Source organism: Styela clava, chromosome 10, assembly GCF_964204865.1.
Source record: "Styela clava chromosome 10, kaStyClav1.hap1.2, whole genome shotgun sequence".
Taxonomy (NCBI): Eukaryota; Metazoa; Chordata; class Ascidiacea; order Stolidobranchia; family Styelidae; genus Styela; species Styela clava.
In genome coordinates, this window is record NC_135259.1 from 11,852,591 (window position 1) to 11,871,117 (window position 18,527).

An 18,527-nucleotide genomic window follows, 5' to 3' on the forward strand; every position below is an offset into this window, starting at 1 on the left:
TTTTATGACTTGGTGGTGGGGGAAGTCATAACCAACCTCTGGTATGGGATTGGTTGACCAGTTATTTGTTTTAGAAGCCAGACTTGATGGTGGAGAAAGCCGTGACCGACCAGCGGTAGCGTGAACCAACCTACCGTACTGAGCAGTCCACCAATCCTCTTAGACACACCGACCGCCTTCTAATCCAAGCACTCTGTAAAGGTTCCCTGTTTAAAGAATTATAGACCAGGTGTGGCATATCGTGCTAAGCGCTATCGCACCAAGCGCTATCGCACCTCTGATCAGGGTGTTCACGTAATCGCTGGTTGGTCGCTCACGGCTTCCACCACAACTGGCTAACTTATCACACATACCAACCACATTGACTGGACTAGAGGCCGCGGTACGCAATATGATTAAGCCTCTTCCCTAGTATAAATATGAAAATCCTATTTTATAAAATCTTCCTCAAGGGCGCCAGTGGCTGCTTTAACGCCCATCAGTATTATTTGCCACTTTTTGCCAAGGGCTGTCGAATAGCATTCGCTCACGTTCTGACAACAATATCACGCACAGACAATAGATTAAGAAATTACGATAGCCAGCTTTATTTCATATACGACCAACACAGTACTTCTAACGATATAATATACAAATATACAAAAATAACATTATGTTCTAAGCATTCTAAAGCTGCTAATTTGACTAAAATTCTAGCATATAAAATTTCTGCTGACAAACATAGCAAAAGAACATAAAAATTATACAAAAATCAATAGTATCTTGGCAAGAAGTAATGCAGCGATATCATTTTATAGACCATGTATAGAATTTGAGAAAAACACTCAAATCAATAGGAAAGCAGGATTATGCAACTGAGATTTAACATTAAATCTGCTAAAAATCGTTAATTGTTACCTCATAAGTGACCCAAAGTAGCATATATATAAACGCCGTCGAAAGCTTGCTTCTAAAAATACTGAATTCAAATTGGAACACTTGCTGTGCAATTGGAACAAATATGAAGGTGCAAATACAAATAACAAAGTAGATCAAGTTCAAAAACAATGTACTCTGTAAAATGAATGTACTCTTGATTAGAAAATAAAATTTCAATAACAATAAAAATATTCTGTGTCACAAGCAATAACATTTTTTTATGCAGAAGTGTTAAAGTTTTTCATGAAATTCAATATAACTTTGTATTTTCTATCTTACAATATATTTAGAATTCAGATACATTTGAGCAATAGATCCTCAAAAAGGCCCTCCACTGGATACCATTTGTACTGATATTATGAACTGTGATTTAATTTCCTGACTAAAATATATTTATGCCTTCACTATCATTAATAGTCATGAAAGATGATAGTTTGAGGAACATTCGAGACCCGCAACCCCTACAGCATCTGGAACCAATTTAGAGATGAAGGCTTTCTGTTCCATAGGATTATATAAATTGAGAAATGCATTATGTGTATCATCTATCATGAATGGAAGAACTATATAAATAAACAAAACTATAATTTCTAAAGAACAGTAACAAAACACTATTTTCAGTAACACATGAGTAGGTAATGTTCAATAGTATATACTGAGGACAGTAGCCTACAGCCTACCTATACCAAATTCTGTAATATGTTGATAACAAAATAAGGAAAACTGCATGTGTGTGGTCATAGCTTCATTATCAATAACACTTTTCAGTTTGATCAATAAATTTGGATTAACCATATACTGTCCAATTGGTTTAAATGTTGTGTTATAATATATCTATGCCAAAAGGCAAAGACATTGACGCAATTCTTTTTATTTAAAAAAAAATGTATATATTCCAGATTCCTCGTTTCGAGAGGTACAGGAAAAGGATAGTTTATTGATCACAAAGTGTATATATGGATTGTTGTTTTTTCGAATTGTGTTATGCTTTCTTCAAAATTAACTGAACCAATCAATTTTTCAGTACTTTAAAGATAGAAGTTACTATAATAAAAATTATTTTCTCAATATTTTCCAAAGATTATTCCGTTTTATTCTAATTCATGTAAACTGGAAACACTGATTTAACATTGGCATTCGAGTCAAATAGATTCTACCTTTGAGCATTGCTCTTGTTTATAGTTCGTTCAAATTGTTTTGTGAATATATCACCCAGAGCTCATTTGACCAGCTCTCAAAATACCTCTGTTGCTGCTGGAGCGAGCAGTGAAATGAACATATATAAAATTCTGAGATGAATCATAATTTTGAATCACTTTGAGAAGTTCTTCTTAACCTGAGGGATGATTTTCTCTGACTGGTTGATGGTGAACCTTCAGAGTATGGTCGAGATTTTGTGGGTGGATCAACAGATGACGTTTGATGTCTGTTAGTTCCAGTTATTTCATCAATATCTTCCCCGTCAAATATTTTTAAGCTATCTTCAAGGAATTGTAAACACAGATTTATGTAGTCTTCCTGGAAATGAAATTTGAAGAATTAGGTTGTTAGCTTTATTCAATACAAAATTCATAAAAAAAAAATATCTAACCAAAGGACCATTTTAGAAGTACAATTGTTGAAGTTTTAACAAAATTATGCAATTTTAAACATAGTTAACCATGAATGTCGATAATTGTTCCAAGCACACCTTGTGCTGTACCTGTAGTAAATTTTGACATAGCAAGCATGAGCAGAATAAAGTAAATCTGGCAAACAAGATATGCTTCGTTTTGCATGCTAAGCTTTATTAATTCAAATCAAACTCCTATAATTATACACATGTAACTTCAATATATTGATCACTGATTGATTTACACCTATCACACACACGCTTAGCATTAGAAAATAAATATTTGCATGCGATGAACAAAAGTATCATGTCACATCAGGGTATTAGAAGATAAACTATCATTAGACCTTTAAAAACACAGACATTAGTAAGTATAACTCATGTAACATGGTGTTAAAAACATCGCCACATTATATTTGATTGAACATTCATTCCAAATAGTGAAAAAACTTAGTAAATTATTCTCTAAGAGACACATATGCCAATTTTCTTACTTTATGAAATTTCAAATGCGAAACATGGGGAGAAGTGACGAAGTCATGGCATCGAACAATTGAGCAACCAGCAGCTTTTCTTGATTCTACCATTTCTAAAATTTCTGCCTTTGGCATTACCCCGTCGTTTGTTGAATAAAGATATAAATGCGGCCAAAGGAATGTTTTTGATGATAGTAGTTGCTGAAAGTGAATAAAAATAATGGTTCAATATTTTATGTATCAGAAGGATTTTTTTTAGTTTCAAAAGTCGAACTAAGTTAACAAGTAATAACGTCTTAAGTATCAGTGGATTGAAGCAAATGATCAAAATCTCAAATGTATGATGCTAATCAGCGATGCAGTGTACAAATAATTACCGATTTAATAATGGTATGAATCAACAAGCGATATAAATGAACGATTTTGGAACCAGTAAAAAGACTTAAATATGTACACTTTAATAAATTTCTCACCTCATAGAAATACAATCTTTCATCCATTGAGAATGTCAAATAATCAGTGAGGTTTGTGGCAAGAAATCGGTAAATGTAATGCAGAATACGAGTCATACCCTTTGGCCTTTGTGAAAAGTAAATAGCCATAAGTAAGTTGAGAAAAGTTAATTTCGCAGGGCCACTGTCTATAATTACCCCAACAATATTGACATTTTGTTCCTGTGAAATAAATAACATAACATTTAGTTTTGGAAATGTATGGATAGAAAAAAAAATAAAAAAAAGCAGCAGTGTCTTGATCTTGATAACAGTAGATGTAGAAAAGCAAAAATAAACAACTGCATAATTTTCTTTCCAAGCGTAGCAAGAAAAACTCCATACTCAGCCACCAAAGAGCCACTAGTTGACTATCTCATGAAAATAAATATGAGAAAATTGTAATATTTCGATTGGTTTTCTAGTTGTATCAAAAGTTGAGTGAAATGGGGTTCCAATAGGGTAGATACCAATTTAATTTTGTTTATTAAAATTTGGATGTTTCAATTGCTACACTACATCCAAAATATAGAATAACAATCAGACATTCACAAGAGTTGTGCTCTCATAATTGCAAGTGCATACGGAGTTGGATCATAAATCCCATATAACTATAACATAAAGAATCAATTACGATTATTAAACGCACCAAGAACGCTTCTGCCAACCATTTATACACTACTGCTCCGCCATTACTGAAACAGTGAATTAAAACTGGGTTTTCTCTTAAATCATAATCATCTAGAAGTTGAACAAGTTTGTTTGACGTATCTTTTGCTGTGTTTATCGTATCTTTGGCTAAAAAATATTCAGGAGACAAGTTAGTCATCACTTAAAGAGTTGCGTATGCAATGCAAAACATGGAAGCTTACAGTAAAGCCTTCTTCAGAGTGAAGATCTGAAAATGCCTCATAACAGCAATAAATAATTATATCATTAATAAGCGCATTTATCAAACTTTTGCTAATTAACAACAGACTCCATTGTAAACACCAAACAAAAACGAACACTAGATGTAGTATATTCAAATCGGATATTTTGACAATTCTTATTAGCAATATTCAATATCTAATTTTTAATGAAATAAGGCTTGCACTAAGATCAAACATTATCAAAAAAGGACCAAAATAGTTCGATTTTAATCTATCATCATGATTAAATGATAGCAAGATTTGTATATTTTAAATACATTAAAAAGCTTACTTAAAAATAAATAACTTACATAACAAAAATATGACATCTTCAGGTGCAATATATCTTAAGGTTACATAGCCTTCTTGTTCATATATTGCACTATATTTTGCTAAATGCTTATCTGATGCACCGGCCCATCCCAACAAATATACAACAGGTTCTTTTGCATCAGAATCATCCATGACTAAAACATAAATAAAGATTGTAACAGAGAATACTACCGGTACTGTATAATTATGGCCAATTTCAGATATGGTGCCATAATGCAGTAATGTCTGAACGTCAATTTTGTCAACAAGGTTGGAAAAGTATCTTAATATTTGTCCTGTTACCGTAACTCTCGTCCGATCTTCAGATCTTGTTACTGATCAATTTCAGAATTTGATACCGGTACTTACCGTGGACTGTTAGATGTAATTCTACTACAGTACTACCGGTACGGTAACTTGTGACTGCACAACTGTGGGACTTATCATACCGGTACCGTACTGCCATAAGCAAAAGTTATTGTAAGTTAAGCATTACAGTACCTGATTATTATAAAATTAGTTTTGAAATCATTAGTACCAGTACCAGTACCGTATTCAAAAATTCGCAAGAACTGAAGAATAAGAGATAAGTCACCTGTACAAGTAGGAAATGTTATGTTATACTCCAACTCATCTTGATCATCTAAAAGTCTTCTGCCACTCCTTGCAGACATCGCTATTAACCGCCGGTATCTCTGCTTTCTAACTTTGTGCTGACACAGAAGCGAACAGAACAATTTGTTATTAATGAGAGGTGTACACCTGAGGACGCGTAAAACTGGTGCTTGGAAGAGAGCATTCATACCCTTTGACCTGTTCCAACTTCCGGATTCGCCGGTGCATAAAGAGATGACGCCTGTGACTTCTTGCTCCAGAGTTCTACACGTTATCGCGTTAGGCCTGACACATAACATGAAACATATGTTTCATGACATGTTTCATGTCATTGATCTGACTTGCAATTAGACCACGAGACGAGACCGTTTATCTTTCAGTTTCGTAGCGCACATAAGGAAAGAACTTGGAAATAATTTCAAAACGGTCCTTAAAAATTTAGTAACAAATAATACCTTGTTCCTATATCCAGGAGTTGAACGTTTTACGAAAAAGACGCCTTTACTACAGATGTTATATATAGTCGATTTTAAGGCAATCACCTAATGGTTTGTTTTTTTTATATTTTTTGGGCACGAAACGGCGGAATAGGTTTGCACATTTTTATCAAAAAATAATTTGTTCGATTGTTTGTTTACATGCCGTCTCACTTATAACACGCACAGTCGCTATTCAGTTCACTATTTTGTTTGTAAGTAATTGCATGTGTTGATGTGATGGTACTGTTTTGCTGCTAAGATTAAAGACTATTCCATTCATACGAACAACGTGTCTATTTGCCTCCAATATAATAAGGGACACGACATCATGTAACTTGAATATGAAGTTAGACGCCTGAATAATGACCAATCGTTTCTATTTCAAACAAATAATAATAAGTTCTATTCCACACACAAGTTGAATAAATTTCATCGAGTATTCCAATAGTCAATATTCAAGTCAACATTCCAAAGTTTCTTAGCTGTGGATGGCACCCATAACATGAGTGATTACTATTCCTAAGGGTGTAGAATGCTGAATTGTTATAAGAAATTAAGATATCATGGTTGTTTGATATTTGCACATTAAAAGAGATCACTGGCGTAATCTATTTGTAACTGAAGCAATGTTTCATGTTCTCTATCGCTTAGGTATACTTAGATCTGGATAGCATGTCTATATTTGGCCATGCCATCCCATTGGCCCGTTTGTTTCCCACGTGTTGCCAGCGAAATTCAGTGAGAATACGATGATACGCGTAACAGTCAAAACAAAAAAAAATGAAATGAAAAAAAAAATTGAAGTATATGTGTCTGTTTTCGTACATTACTTTCTCTCTCAGCTGTCAACTTTTGCCGCCTCCTCCCACCTCCCCGATCGTCGTCCTTCCACTCTGCGCGGTCTTGTTTAGCGTAGCCTATAGTCGGCCAGAGGTAAACAAACATACCGTTCGTAGTTTTTATTCGGTATTTCTCTGTTCTTTCCATGTGTCCCTTTTCTATTTATTTTGCAGTAATCTAATTCTAAAATGTATTTGTTACGGGTTTTAACCACTATTATATTTTTATACAAATATTATGTTCGAGTTTTGTGGGGGTTCAGAATAGATTAGGGCGTTTACAGGTAAAATGGGACCCTACTTGCGGAATTTTCTACCTACGAAGGGGCTTCCGTAACAAATAGGTAGAGTTTCCACTGCAGTTACAAGCACAAAAAATTGTTTTTTTTTCTTGTTATTGATCTTACGTTCATTGTTACGCGTCCTTGAAGAAATGTTCTCATGAATTGATGTGACAGACCTCTGACAGTCCAAATCCATTTTTCTTTCGTACAGTAAAACTGGAAATATACATGCTAACGAAATGTGACAATGCATATTTATACCCACTACTTCGACTTTATTTTAGGTAGACAATGATGCCTTCGCGTACAAAAAGTTCGCTGTTAAAAATTGCTCATTTATAATTACATGTGCAAGCAGGAGGGTTACAACAAGGAGTAATACTCCGATAATAAGGTTTATCAATTTCCGACTGAACTGGAATAATAGATGCTTTGTGCGTTTGGACCAAATCAGCGATTATATCAAGCAAAATTTGATTTTCTTTTGTTGTTGCATCCAAAGAAATTTGTTCCTGTGGATCAGCTTCATAATTAAATATCAACGGCGGATCTTGTTTCTTTGCTCTGTGTTCGCAACTGAAGATATTAAATAATTTCGTCCTGTTTGAGTATTCACACCGACCTCCTCCTTCACTCACTATGCCTGAAACTGTTGAAAAATACAAAAAGAAAGTTTGCAAATATTTTTGTGCAAGTAATTGTTGTTGTCTTATATTGATGTGCGCGTTTGAGAACTTTATACAATAAAACGATTTTTCATATAGTAAAACATGATAACGCAGGTAAAATTTATCACTTGATTTTTAAAACATGCATGATACAGTTAGAAAAAGTTTGCTACGGTTGAATTTTGCCATAATTCGTGCCCCTGAGTCAATTTATAATATAGGCTCACTTGAGGCAGAGCATCTTTATTAGTGATAAAAGAAAATTGGGATTAATTTTTAAATAATTCAATATATATCAGGTTTTGAATAACAAAAGTTTTGAATAGTTTTGCCAGATAGTTTGATTCGATCAGAAACTCGCTATTGTGATAGATACGGACAAAATTGCAGAAGTGTTCCGGGAACCGTAGTAAAATAGGTTTGATCGTTTTTTCATGGATTACAATAGGTCTAAACTGTTTTTGCCTTACCCATTGGATCCACTGTGTAGTAGTGAATTTTATATTTTTTGTATCGAGCTGACATCAATATATCAGAGCAATAATAAAAAAGTGCTTCGTGAAATGATTCTGTGGTGTCCGTTTTTACGACGTCATTGATTACTTTCCCGTCGATAGCAATCTTTCGTTCTTCAAGGTAATCTTCGGCACCTGTTTTTTAAATACACTTATTCATTCAAACAGAGAATATTTTTTTTTCATTTCAAAGTAATTTATAGAATAAAAGCAGGGCTATCCAATCCACTGACACATGTGTGGTAATGTATTTCAATTTATTCATAACGTTACTGTGTATGTTTTCTGGCAACAGTAATTAATCTGCTGAATCATGCGTAGCAACATTTTACCTGAGACATATTTGTTGGTGCTTAAAACTATTTGTGTACTGCTACGAGTTGCCACCAACGTTTCGACGAATTAAAGCTTAGTAGCTATAAAACTGATGCATTTGTTGGCGCGGATAGGAACTAACTTTTGGCTACGAAGCAAAGCAAATATTCACCTGCTAGTTTTAGGGCGGTGGGCAAGATATCCATTGTACTGATTGTTGCGTGGCTAACGGTCCCAGGCGATATTGTCCCAGGCCACCACGCCACTGCAGGTACTCGAACTCCTCCTTCCCACATAGTCGCTTTTCCTCCGCGAAAAACCCCAGCATCACCTGCCTCTCCGCACCCATCTACCATCGGCCCTTGATCAGATAGAAACAAAACGAGGGTGTCTTCGTCAATTCCTAAGTATTTCAACTGATCCAAAACTTGACCTATTGCCCATCCCATTTCGTTTACGCTGTCTCCATAACGCCCTGCAAAATTTAATGTACAATAAATGAGTTTATGCTTTTGGCATGTTGCTTCCTATCCTATTTTCTCATAAAACTGCTTATTTTTGAAATTGTCTTTTACGTATCTGTTTCCCCGCACACTACATCGTTCATTTAAATAATTTGAAGTCTCGTTCCAACCACCAGGGACTGACATCTCTCTTGAATCAATGAGAATCTCTCTGAGCGGCAGTTGTCGCCTACAACTATTCTATCAATATAGTTTGTACTCCAGCTGCGGGTTCAACATTCTGCTTTGAGATAATACGAATTTAAATTGACAGGCAGAGATAAATGAACTTACCCCTCTTTGAAGTCTGAGCAAATCTTGGATCCGAAAATAAAGCAGCATGGGTTTGTGGAAATGAAAGTAGAAAGAAAAACGGATGATGCTTGTTGTTGTCAATAAATTCTTTGGTGTCGTCAACTAATCGCGCGGTCAGTGTTTCAAATTTGATTGGCTGTTCAATGATTTTGTCGTTTTGATATACGAAGCAAGAACGCATTTGTGCTATGTTGTACTGTAAAATAATATGTGGTTTTTTAGGTAAAGTATAAAAGCGACAACGCTGGGTTTACAACTTTTTGGGTATGGGTATGGGAAAAAGTAGATAAATCTAAGAACTATTTTTAATATCAATGATTTTACCTAAACGGGTCGCGCCTGAAGTACACAACGCATTTCTTTAAATAAAGTATGAATTTGATACCTTCTTTGGATCGCAAAACCATAGCTGTGTGTAAGGCAAGTTGATTCCAACATATTCAAATCCATGATGCATCGGTAAGTTTTTTCCGTCTGTTGAATTTTTCTTGTTTATACCTGATATATTTAAGCAATATATGTTATTATGCCAATTAAGAATGTGATATATGTATGAATAAAAGAATATCTGAAGAGAATTTACATTTCGGAGCAATTGCCGAACACCTCTCACAAGCTCCCACTCGGCAATTCGAACACAGTTCTAAACTCTCCCGTGCTAACTAGTGACGATTACCTGAGCAGGACGGCTCACCCATTTCAATGCGGTCAGGGTTTTCATTACAACCTGTGTTTTCAGAAGCGTTTCGTAAAAGTGCGCATAGATAGTTCCATCAAATTGCTGTCATTGTTTCACGTTGTTGTTGTTGTTGTTCTAGGGCCAAAGTTTCTTCATTTCTCAAGTATACTAACTAGTCTATTGTGGGCTATTTGCTTTAAGCCAGATCTTTACTAACAAATACAGAATGTTTAAGTTACCGTAGTATACGGATAATGATACTCTCCTAGTATCCATATAATATCTGCTTCGCGCTCTCTCATTTTTTTTAAAAGAGTTGTCAACAAAGGATTATGTTACCTTATACCGCTCACAGCGGCACTTAACACGAGTGAACTTTTTTCTTATAGTATAAACCATATAATATCCTTGTTTTCATAACAGATTATATTTTCTTCGAAATGACTGCAAAAACAATACTTAAGGTGATATTAAAATTATCACATTCTATGTTTTCACTTATTTCATTGAAATTTTCTAATTGTATCTCGTTTGAGTAAAATTATTAGTTTTAGGATATCATATAAAATCACTTTTTCAATATTATAATATTAAGACCATGTGTTTCATTTTCGTATTTATCTGTTTATAAATAGTCCAGTGATATTGTGACAAGATAAGATGATTATCCGCAATGTACGCAATTACAATCCTGAAATATTTCACACACGAGCCAAAAAATCAGGATTACTACAATGCTCTAAAATCGCCCCGTGTTTTTTCACAAAAAAAGTGATAGATATTTATTGTTTAAATTCTGAATGCCATTTTATTTTAATGACATCACACGTTTGATTACCTCAAACAATATTCGAAATGCAATCGTATTCACATAAATGTCGTTTTTGCGTTGTTAGTAGCAAAATCAATTTAACATTTGTATTTTTTTGATTAACTATTTATCCCTTGTTTATTATTTCCATCTGCTAAAACGGGATTTCTCAACTGTTTTCAAAAAGGAATACGGGTGTGGTTCACCCGTTCATACAAACGTTAATTTTCGTATTTTGAGGAACTATCGAACTTTTCCATAATTAAACTACAATAATATTTTTGACTTTCGATTGCTGCTTATTAGCTAATTATCAAAACAGACAGATGCCAAACCATAAAGATCCCAACTATTTTAAAGTCTTCTAAAATCGTTACAGGGATTAAAAATACTCCCTATAATCGCAAAGCGTCAGGGATTAACATAAAAATACGACTATTAGTCTATTACTTCTCATTTTATACTACTTGGAGGATTAATATATTTTCATAACTGAAAATGATTGATTTCGAAAAGAACGCAAAAACGCGACAACGATAATCACCCCGAGAAAATACCGATTGCGACCTGCTAAATTTCTATTAAATAATGCACGCGGTATATTTAGTAAATCATCATATCGAATGGGCATAATGCAAATTGGTAAAACATGTTAAATAATGATTAATAAGTACTAGTAACTCTTTTATCTTAAAAGTTTAGAACATGCATTGCGGTACTTTAAGGTATATCGAACAAAGTCATTTCTTCGGGACATTTTATGATGAATATAATATTTTTTATAAATTATCATCCGCTCGAACGTAAAGATTGATTAATGATTTATTTGACATTTAACTTTGCAACGTAATCATGCATTAGGGTTAGTTCCATTGCTAAGCTCAAAAATGATTGCCTAAAAAATAAGATTTAAATCTAATTTAAGTGAAACCAAATTATCGAAAAGACGAAACAAGCTAACGTTTTCACTATCAAAATTTTCGGCTCTTTCAAAGTATGTGCACCAAGATGGCGCACAACCTGATAACCTTTACCTGGTACAAATACTATGTTCAGTTTGTGCGCCAACTTCGTGCACTTACTATGGGAGCACCAACACTCAGTGGGTAACAAAGATAATGTTTCAGTCGCGTGTGGTCCTCGAACACGTGTACAAATAGTCAACTTATGATGGCATAATACTAAACAACAGTTGACCACTCATATATAAGTATATGTTAGTAACAACAATGACAGGGTCCAAAAAAAATTTCCCCAAAAACAAGTCGCGAACAGATTTTTTTCCAAGTAACTACTCTTATTATTATTAAATGGTATATTAATTAAAGCACCCTCGTTAGTTTCAGTTAGTTCACGTTTTCTTAATCAGTTTAGAGAAAATACAGCGAGACCAGATACAATATTCGAAATACAACAATTCTGAGTTTGTGCATCTGAAACAAACAACTAGTTAACTATTCCCATATGTGACATGGACTGGTAACACAGGCCGTCTACTCAACCAATCTACTCAGCTAACACTATCTATCATCTTAAATGTGAATTAATCCATTAGCGAACTTCGTGATAATGACGATTGGGGGAAGGACATTACTAAAATTTGTTTGAAGTACTACTCGTTCCAGAAATTCCAGAAAGAGCCCTATGAAAGAATGATAAATAGTACTACGGGCTTTCCTTCAGTAATGAATTAACTGCAACGTTCTTTGTTAGTCTTCTACTTACCTAAATGCCACTTTCCAACCATTCCTGTTGCATATCCAACATCGCGTAAAGCTTCCGCAATTGTAATTTCACGATGAGGCAGTCCACCGATCGATCCATCCATAAAAACGGTATTTTTACCGAATATCCCGGATCGAATCGGGTAGCGACCTAAAACGTGAAAATATTATGGGTAATTTGTTTGAAACAAGTTGGTTGTGACGTGAGTCGATTGTCTCCGTAGTTTTTCCAGTAGGCCACATGGAAACGGAAGTTTTTTTTACAATTCGTGAATCGGGGTATGCTATTTTGTATCAGTCGAGCCAATTAATGTGCCCAAATCTGACTCGAATCTATCTACCCGCTCTCTTATTGAATATATGGTAGGCCAAAGGAAATAGTGTTATTCAAGTCCCATCTCTGTCATCGCTGTATGGATGGATGAGATTATTAAGCAATAAAAAGTCTGTACGTCCGAAAACCCGCTTCTGTCATAAAAACACAAGCAATTTTAAATGGTAAATCCGGTACGAGGCAAGCGGATTCTTTATTGGTCGCAAGCCGCATTAGTTGTCGAATTTGTTTTTACGTAGTTTCTGAAAAGATCTCTCGATTACAAAAACCATCAATTTATTGAGACTTAACGCAACGTTTCGGCAGTACTATCGTGATTCTTATCCACCGCCATTATTCGGCAGTTATGTTAGTTTATATTTATTCTCAATATCATATATAATAAGGGGTTACTCAAATCATAATTATTCTCAATTTGCCAAATGTCCCATTTAGATAATGTCAATTTTCGATTGTATCTATATGTAGGGATTTGTTCAAAAAGAATTGTTTTAAATCAAGTTTTTTTTTGCCTGTTTTGTTCAAAATGGCTGTATTGTTTGATTTTTTTTTATTAAATAGGTTGAAGAAAAATGGATGTAAAAACTTGCCAAGCGCTTCTTATTTGCAATAAATCTTTCAAAACGCCACAAATATCGATGAAGGCTCATGCACACCTTCTCAGGCTGTAGTTCAGTGGTTGGCGCAGTAAGATGCAACCAATAAGCCATTACGTGAATAACCCTGCTGCAATGAAACCACGTTGCGAAAATTGAAATGCGATCGAATAAATGATTTTGTAGAAAAACTCACTTCAACCTTAAAAAACCAAAGTATGCTAAGCAACAATTAACCGAACAGTATTAACCGTAACAACGAGAATATCGGTCGGAGACCGAAGACTTATCGATCTTAGATCGGTAATTAGTTAATAACTTGCTAATTATACGACATAATTAACCCAAAATCTATAGGCTTCTGGTCCGAGGTAAGATGCATGCACATGCAAAATTTGGACGCGTTCGTGAGATATCGCGTTCATCTAACAGACACACAGACAGACAGACATACATACATACAGACAAATACCTATCAATATACTTACCGATCTTAAGATCGATAAGTAATGACTTCATTTTATGAGAAAAATGTAAATACATGACCTTGAAATCCATATTATGGCTTCATAACAGATTAGTTGGGGCGTCTTTGCATCAGAGGACTCTTACAATTAACATAGGCTAGGTTAGGGTGTCTCATCGTTCATATCAGTAGATTACCGCCGATATAAGCATATTCTTCAATTTAGGGCTGGGCAAAATATTCAAATAGCGAATCGAATAATAAATTATTCGAATTGCATTTTACTATTCGAATATCGGGTACCACGTGATCTGCGCCGCCTCGCTTAGACACAGAACGTCTCTGAACCGATCGTGAATTGCGCGAGAATTCACCTACAACGCTCGCTAACAGACAAAAGCGACACATTTGAAAAATCGTCTTTGCGTTGTGGTGTTATTTGTTTTCAATCGTTCATTTCAATTCCATATTTTGCAAAACAAGGTACCGACACCGTTCCCTAAAATTAGAAACGTCAAATCAGATGAGGTATTTAAAATAAAGATCCCAGATTTTAAACTCCGTATGATTGGCGGCATGGATTAGCCGTTTCATGCATGAACCAAACATAAATTTGTTTAACAAAAATTAAAAGTTGAAATACCTTTCGCATGAAACCATACATAGTATAACACGAACAAGCTATGACCAGTAAAGAAACGGCAGGACATAATTCTTTTAATGTACTTTCAAATTAATTCTTTAGTGATCCCTTTCATTCTTGACCAAGTAATGTTTCGAAAATGTAAACATTTCACTCGGACATGCATGACGGGTGGAGTGTAGAAATCATAACGTAAAATCAATCGTGAATTTCGATGTAACAACGCGTCTCGTTCACGAATTGTTGTATCATCGGAAAAGATTACATTCGTTATATTTTGAGCATTTTTGCACGATAAATAGGGCGTAACATTATCAAAATCGTCAAGAGAAGTAAAAGTGAACTCGCAAACTCCGTAAATAAAATTTTGTATTACTCGGTAACGATATTAGCTATAATGTTCGAAAATGTAAACATTTCACTCGGGCATGCATGGCGGGTGGAGTGTAGAAATCGTGAACAGGAGTATAAGGTAAAATCCATCGTGAAATTCGATGTAACAACGCGCACTGTCTTGTTTACGAATTGTTGTATCATCGGAAATGATCACATTCGTTATATTTTGAGCATTTTTGCACTGATAAATAGGGCGTGACATTATCAAAATCGTCAAGAGAAGTAAAAGTGAATTTGCAAATTCCGCAAATAAAATTGTGAATTACTTGGTAACGATATTAGCTATCTATAATGATCGCGGGGTTTCTTAAAAGAAAACGTCGGACCTTGGAAGAGTTAGTTATAATTACCGTCTGGCCATCTATTAGGCACAAAAGTACGAAAGCGCAATTTTTTTCAGCAATAGGTCGAATATGTAAATTATTATTCAAGAAGCGCTGCTTAACGTCATCTCGTCATATGGTCACGCAGAAATGCCTTTATTGCCGAATTATTTATTCACTATTATAAATCAACATTCGGGATTGACGCAATAGCAGCTTTGCGAGGTTTATCTGTAAAGTAACATAGACACCATAGAAAAGCATAGCAAGTTAATTACGGTATTGTCTTGATAAATATCTGCATCTCGATCGATATCGATAATACAATTACCGTTCGCTTAATATTGTGACGGTAAATTCACAGACGCTGATAAGTAATATGAAAGCCAACGCAAATGATAAAAATTAGAATAATATTAATTTGGGGGGTTTAAAATTATTCCTTAATGGTTTTAACAGCTGTAGCCGACGTGAACGCACATGTAAACCCGAAATATAAACTTCCATGTCCGCCGACCCGAAAGAATTAATACTTGCAAAAAACAGAAAGGGCGGTAATATAGATTATATATCGCCGCAAAAACGGTCACGGTGACAATTACAAAAACAATCAGCGATTATGACAAAATTAACCAGTTAAAAACGCTTTGTAGCCAAAGGGAGTATCGACCGACGTCCTGGACCTCCCGTTGTGTATAAAAAAAATATTCGGTATTCGTTAAAAATATTCGAATTATTCGATTCGAAAAAAATATTCGATTTCGCCCTTCCCTATTCTTCATTATCGCAACCACTCGTTTTGCCGAAGGGCTGCACTTGATCGAATTGCTTTTGTAGTAGGCTAATTTTCATGATTTTGCTTACTCAAAACGTCTCGCTGATATCTCGGTAAAACATTCCGGGTAAAATCTTATGACTTTGGTGGATATATAAAGTGGCGATATATGTACGCAATAGTGGTAAAAATCAAAATAAAAAATTTTACTTTCATTTTTGAAATTATAATTCCGGCTGCGTGTGCAGCTGCCAGAATGCAACGTTTTGGCGTAGTTTCGCGGCGATACAAGGGGTATTTTAATGAAAAATACAAAAAATACAGAAATATTTTGATTTAAAACAAGCCCTTGTTTTGAAACACGATGTTTTTTTAGAATTGATAAAAAGCAAAGCCCAATATATGTACAATGTACACATTTTTGTGTTGTTAGAAATTGAAACTGACTGATGAAGTATGTACAAATATCGACAAAGGCTTTCTACGTTAAAAGTTCCAGCATGTAATATTTAATTTGGTAACCTGTTAAGAGTGCTGCTCTGCTAGGAGAACATACAGACGCAGGGCTTGACCAATGCGTGAATTTTATTCCTTCTTTTGCCATTCTGTCCACTGCTGTCCACTCTTGAGTTGGATGACCGTAGGTCTGAAAGTCGCCGTACCCAGTATCATCGGCCAAGAGTATGATTATGTTCGGCTTTCCTCCATTTGCCACTCGGGATGATGGCGTAGGCCATATGACGAAATATGCCAAGAATATTACACCACATAAAACCGCTATAACAACCAATAAGACAACTGTAGCATGCACAAACCGGCGGCTTTCCATATTACTTTAAAAAATACAGTTTCGAAAAATAAATCTGAATAAAGAAGAAAGATATCATCACACTTATAACATAATTGCGTAAGTCACTTTTTGGCGATTTTGAGTTTTTTTATACAATAGGTATTTATTTATGTAATGCTTCGCACCAGTCTGTTAACCCAGTTTTTATGATGGGGATGCCGAAACGCATGAAAAGAAGTGACAAAATCAAAGATCAGCGAGACATTTTTCGCGTTTTTGCATCGTCGATTGCAGCTGGACGCTTATAAATTTGAATTTAAGCTACCGGTATATATAGAGATTAGGGCGAAAAACATTCTAACAATTTTTGAAAACCTCTTTAGAACAATTTATAATCCAACTTAACTTATAAAAACAATATTAATCAGGGAATAAGATCACTGGTTCAGCATTTTTTGTTGTTGTTATGTAAAAATGAGATCATCGAATCGGTTTATCGTCATGTCAAATTACGAAATATTGAAATGAAATAACTTTTGAAGTTTGATAAAATCTTTTGAAAATAACCACAACTAACCTGATATAGTAATACAAACACAAATGTCTGAAACAATCGCTGATGCAGGCAATACTGAATGGCATTTCAAATAGTTACAGACTTATTTTAATCAGCCCACTCACAATACTTATCGATTAGGTAACAAAATAAATAAAAAAAAATTAAATTTGTTAAAGTACGTGCGACTGCAAAACATCCCATTTATGCTTGTATTGTTTTTGGTATGTATAGTCTTCGCTCTATCTGTTTTTTGGTTCATATATTCCTTGTGTAAGATCTGCTATAAGACTGTCATTGAGCAATGCTTGAATGAGACGCGACGGCCAAGGATTCTAAAAGTGTTTGCAAATGTTGTGAAAAAATATACCTTTGAAATGAACGAAATCTGCCAAGTTTTCGGGTAAAATATCGGGTACAATAGAAATTAAAAGTAATAGCGTTCTAGCGATTCCTTCCATTTTACTGAAAATTTAAAATAAATTAGTTCCAACAGATGTAAAGATAAGAAATTTCCTCAGCAACAACAACGGCTATTTATCAATACGACCCACATGTACAATTTGTGTTTAAAAATCCTGTTGGTCACCGTTTTTTGTAACCGCAAACGTCTGAGATCGGTTGATGGTGGCTATGGAACTTTGTAGACATCATAAAAAGCATGTTGTTCACAGTCTGCCATCTTCCTTTTAACGGCTACATAAATAGACTGAAGCGATTCCTGTCTAAATTTATCGCTGTCTGCATAAAATGGCATATTTACCTAAAGCCTTTATTAAAAAATGTATTTAATTGCGATAAATCTTGAATTCTTCCTATACCTCTAAATTTCATCGACTTGAATGTCATTTGCGTTAAGAATATGACAGTATGATTTTCCTCGCATACAAGTTGTCTAGTGCAAATATCGTCAACTCCTTTTTTAAAATTTTTTTTAGAATAATTCGATATTTAATAAAATGCTAATACGTTGGCACTATTCCAGACAGTTTTTTGGCATTAGTTCAGTAATTTATGATATTATCATAAAATCCATTCATTAGCATGAAAACTGAAGATAAACATGTTTATGTTTCATTAAATCCGATTATCAGCTTCAAATATTTCATTTGTTAGATCTGTTTTCTTGGAAATTGACCAGATTACAGATTAACGTAACAATAGCAAAATACATTCTATAT

The 18,527-nt window shown here is 34.6% G+C and overlaps 2 protein-coding genes across 3 annotated transcripts; both read right to left on the minus strand.

Moving 5' to 3' along the window:
• Window positions 1–1,796: 1,796 nt before the first annotated feature.
• LOC120337896 (transmembrane protein 53-like) lies at window positions 1,797–5,512 on the minus strand. The gene is made up of 6 exons (XM_039405798.2): window positions 5,316–5,512; window positions 4,720–4,875; window positions 4,147–4,295; window positions 3,480–3,680; window positions 3,025–3,207; window positions 1,797–2,436 (listed from the first exon to the last, which is right to left on the minus strand). Exons 1-6 carry the CDS (start codon window positions 5,392–5,394, stop codon window positions 2,218–2,220), a joined length of 987 nt encoding a protein of 328 aa, XP_039261732.2. The 5' UTR covers window positions 5,395–5,512; the 3' UTR covers window positions 1,797–2,217.
• Window positions 5,513–6,994: 1,482 nt separating this feature from the next.
• LOC120338166 (arylsulfatase-like) lies at window positions 6,995–16,983 on the minus strand. Of its 2 annotated transcripts, XM_039406101.2 has the most exons (7): window positions 16,523–16,983; window positions 12,469–12,618; window positions 9,639–9,751; window positions 9,233–9,449; window positions 8,608–8,910; window positions 8,076–8,255; window positions 6,995–7,586 (listed from the first exon to the last, which is right to left on the minus strand). In XM_039406101.2, exons 1-7 carry the CDS (start codon window positions 16,827–16,829, stop codon window positions 7,270–7,272), a joined length of 1,587 nt encoding a protein of 528 aa, XP_039262035.2. In that variant the 5' UTR covers window positions 16,830–16,983; the 3' UTR covers window positions 6,995–7,269. The 2 variants fall into 2 exon arrangements, with proteins under 2 accessions (XP_039262035.2, XP_077973552.1); XM_078117426.1 differs by lacking the exons at window positions 12,469–12,618; window positions 16,523–16,983 and adding an exon at window positions 9,930–10,107.
• Window positions 16,984–18,527: the final 1,544 nt, after the last annotated feature.

Excerpts from the sequence above, each read along its gene's own strand:
- LOC120338166 (XM_039406101.2), bottom strand. The coding sequence starts at position 16,829 with ATGGAAAGCCGCCGGTTTGTGCATGCTACAGTTGTCTTATTGGTTGTT. Across the intron at positions 8,911-9,232 it reads TGCTCAGACTTCAAAGAGGG|GGCGTTATGGAGACAGCGTA; the intron begins GTAAGTTCATTT and ends TAAATTTTGCAG. Across the intron at positions 7,587-8,075 it reads CTACACAGTGGATCCAATGG|TTTCAGGCATAGTGAGTGAA; the intron begins GTAAGGCAAAAA and ends ATTTTTCAACAG.
- LOC120337896 (XM_039405798.2), bottom strand. The coding sequence starts at position 5,394 with ATGTCTGCAAGGAGTGGCAGAAGACTTTTAGATGATCAAGATGAGTTG. Across the intron at positions 4,876-5,315 it reads AACATTTCCTACTTGTACAG|TCATGGATGATTCTGATGCA; the intron begins GTGACTTATCTC and ends TTTATGTTTTAG. Across the intron at positions 3,208-3,479 it reads AAAGATTGTATTTCTATGAG|CAACTACTATCATCAAAAAC; the intron begins GTGAGAAATTTA and ends ATTCACTTTCAG.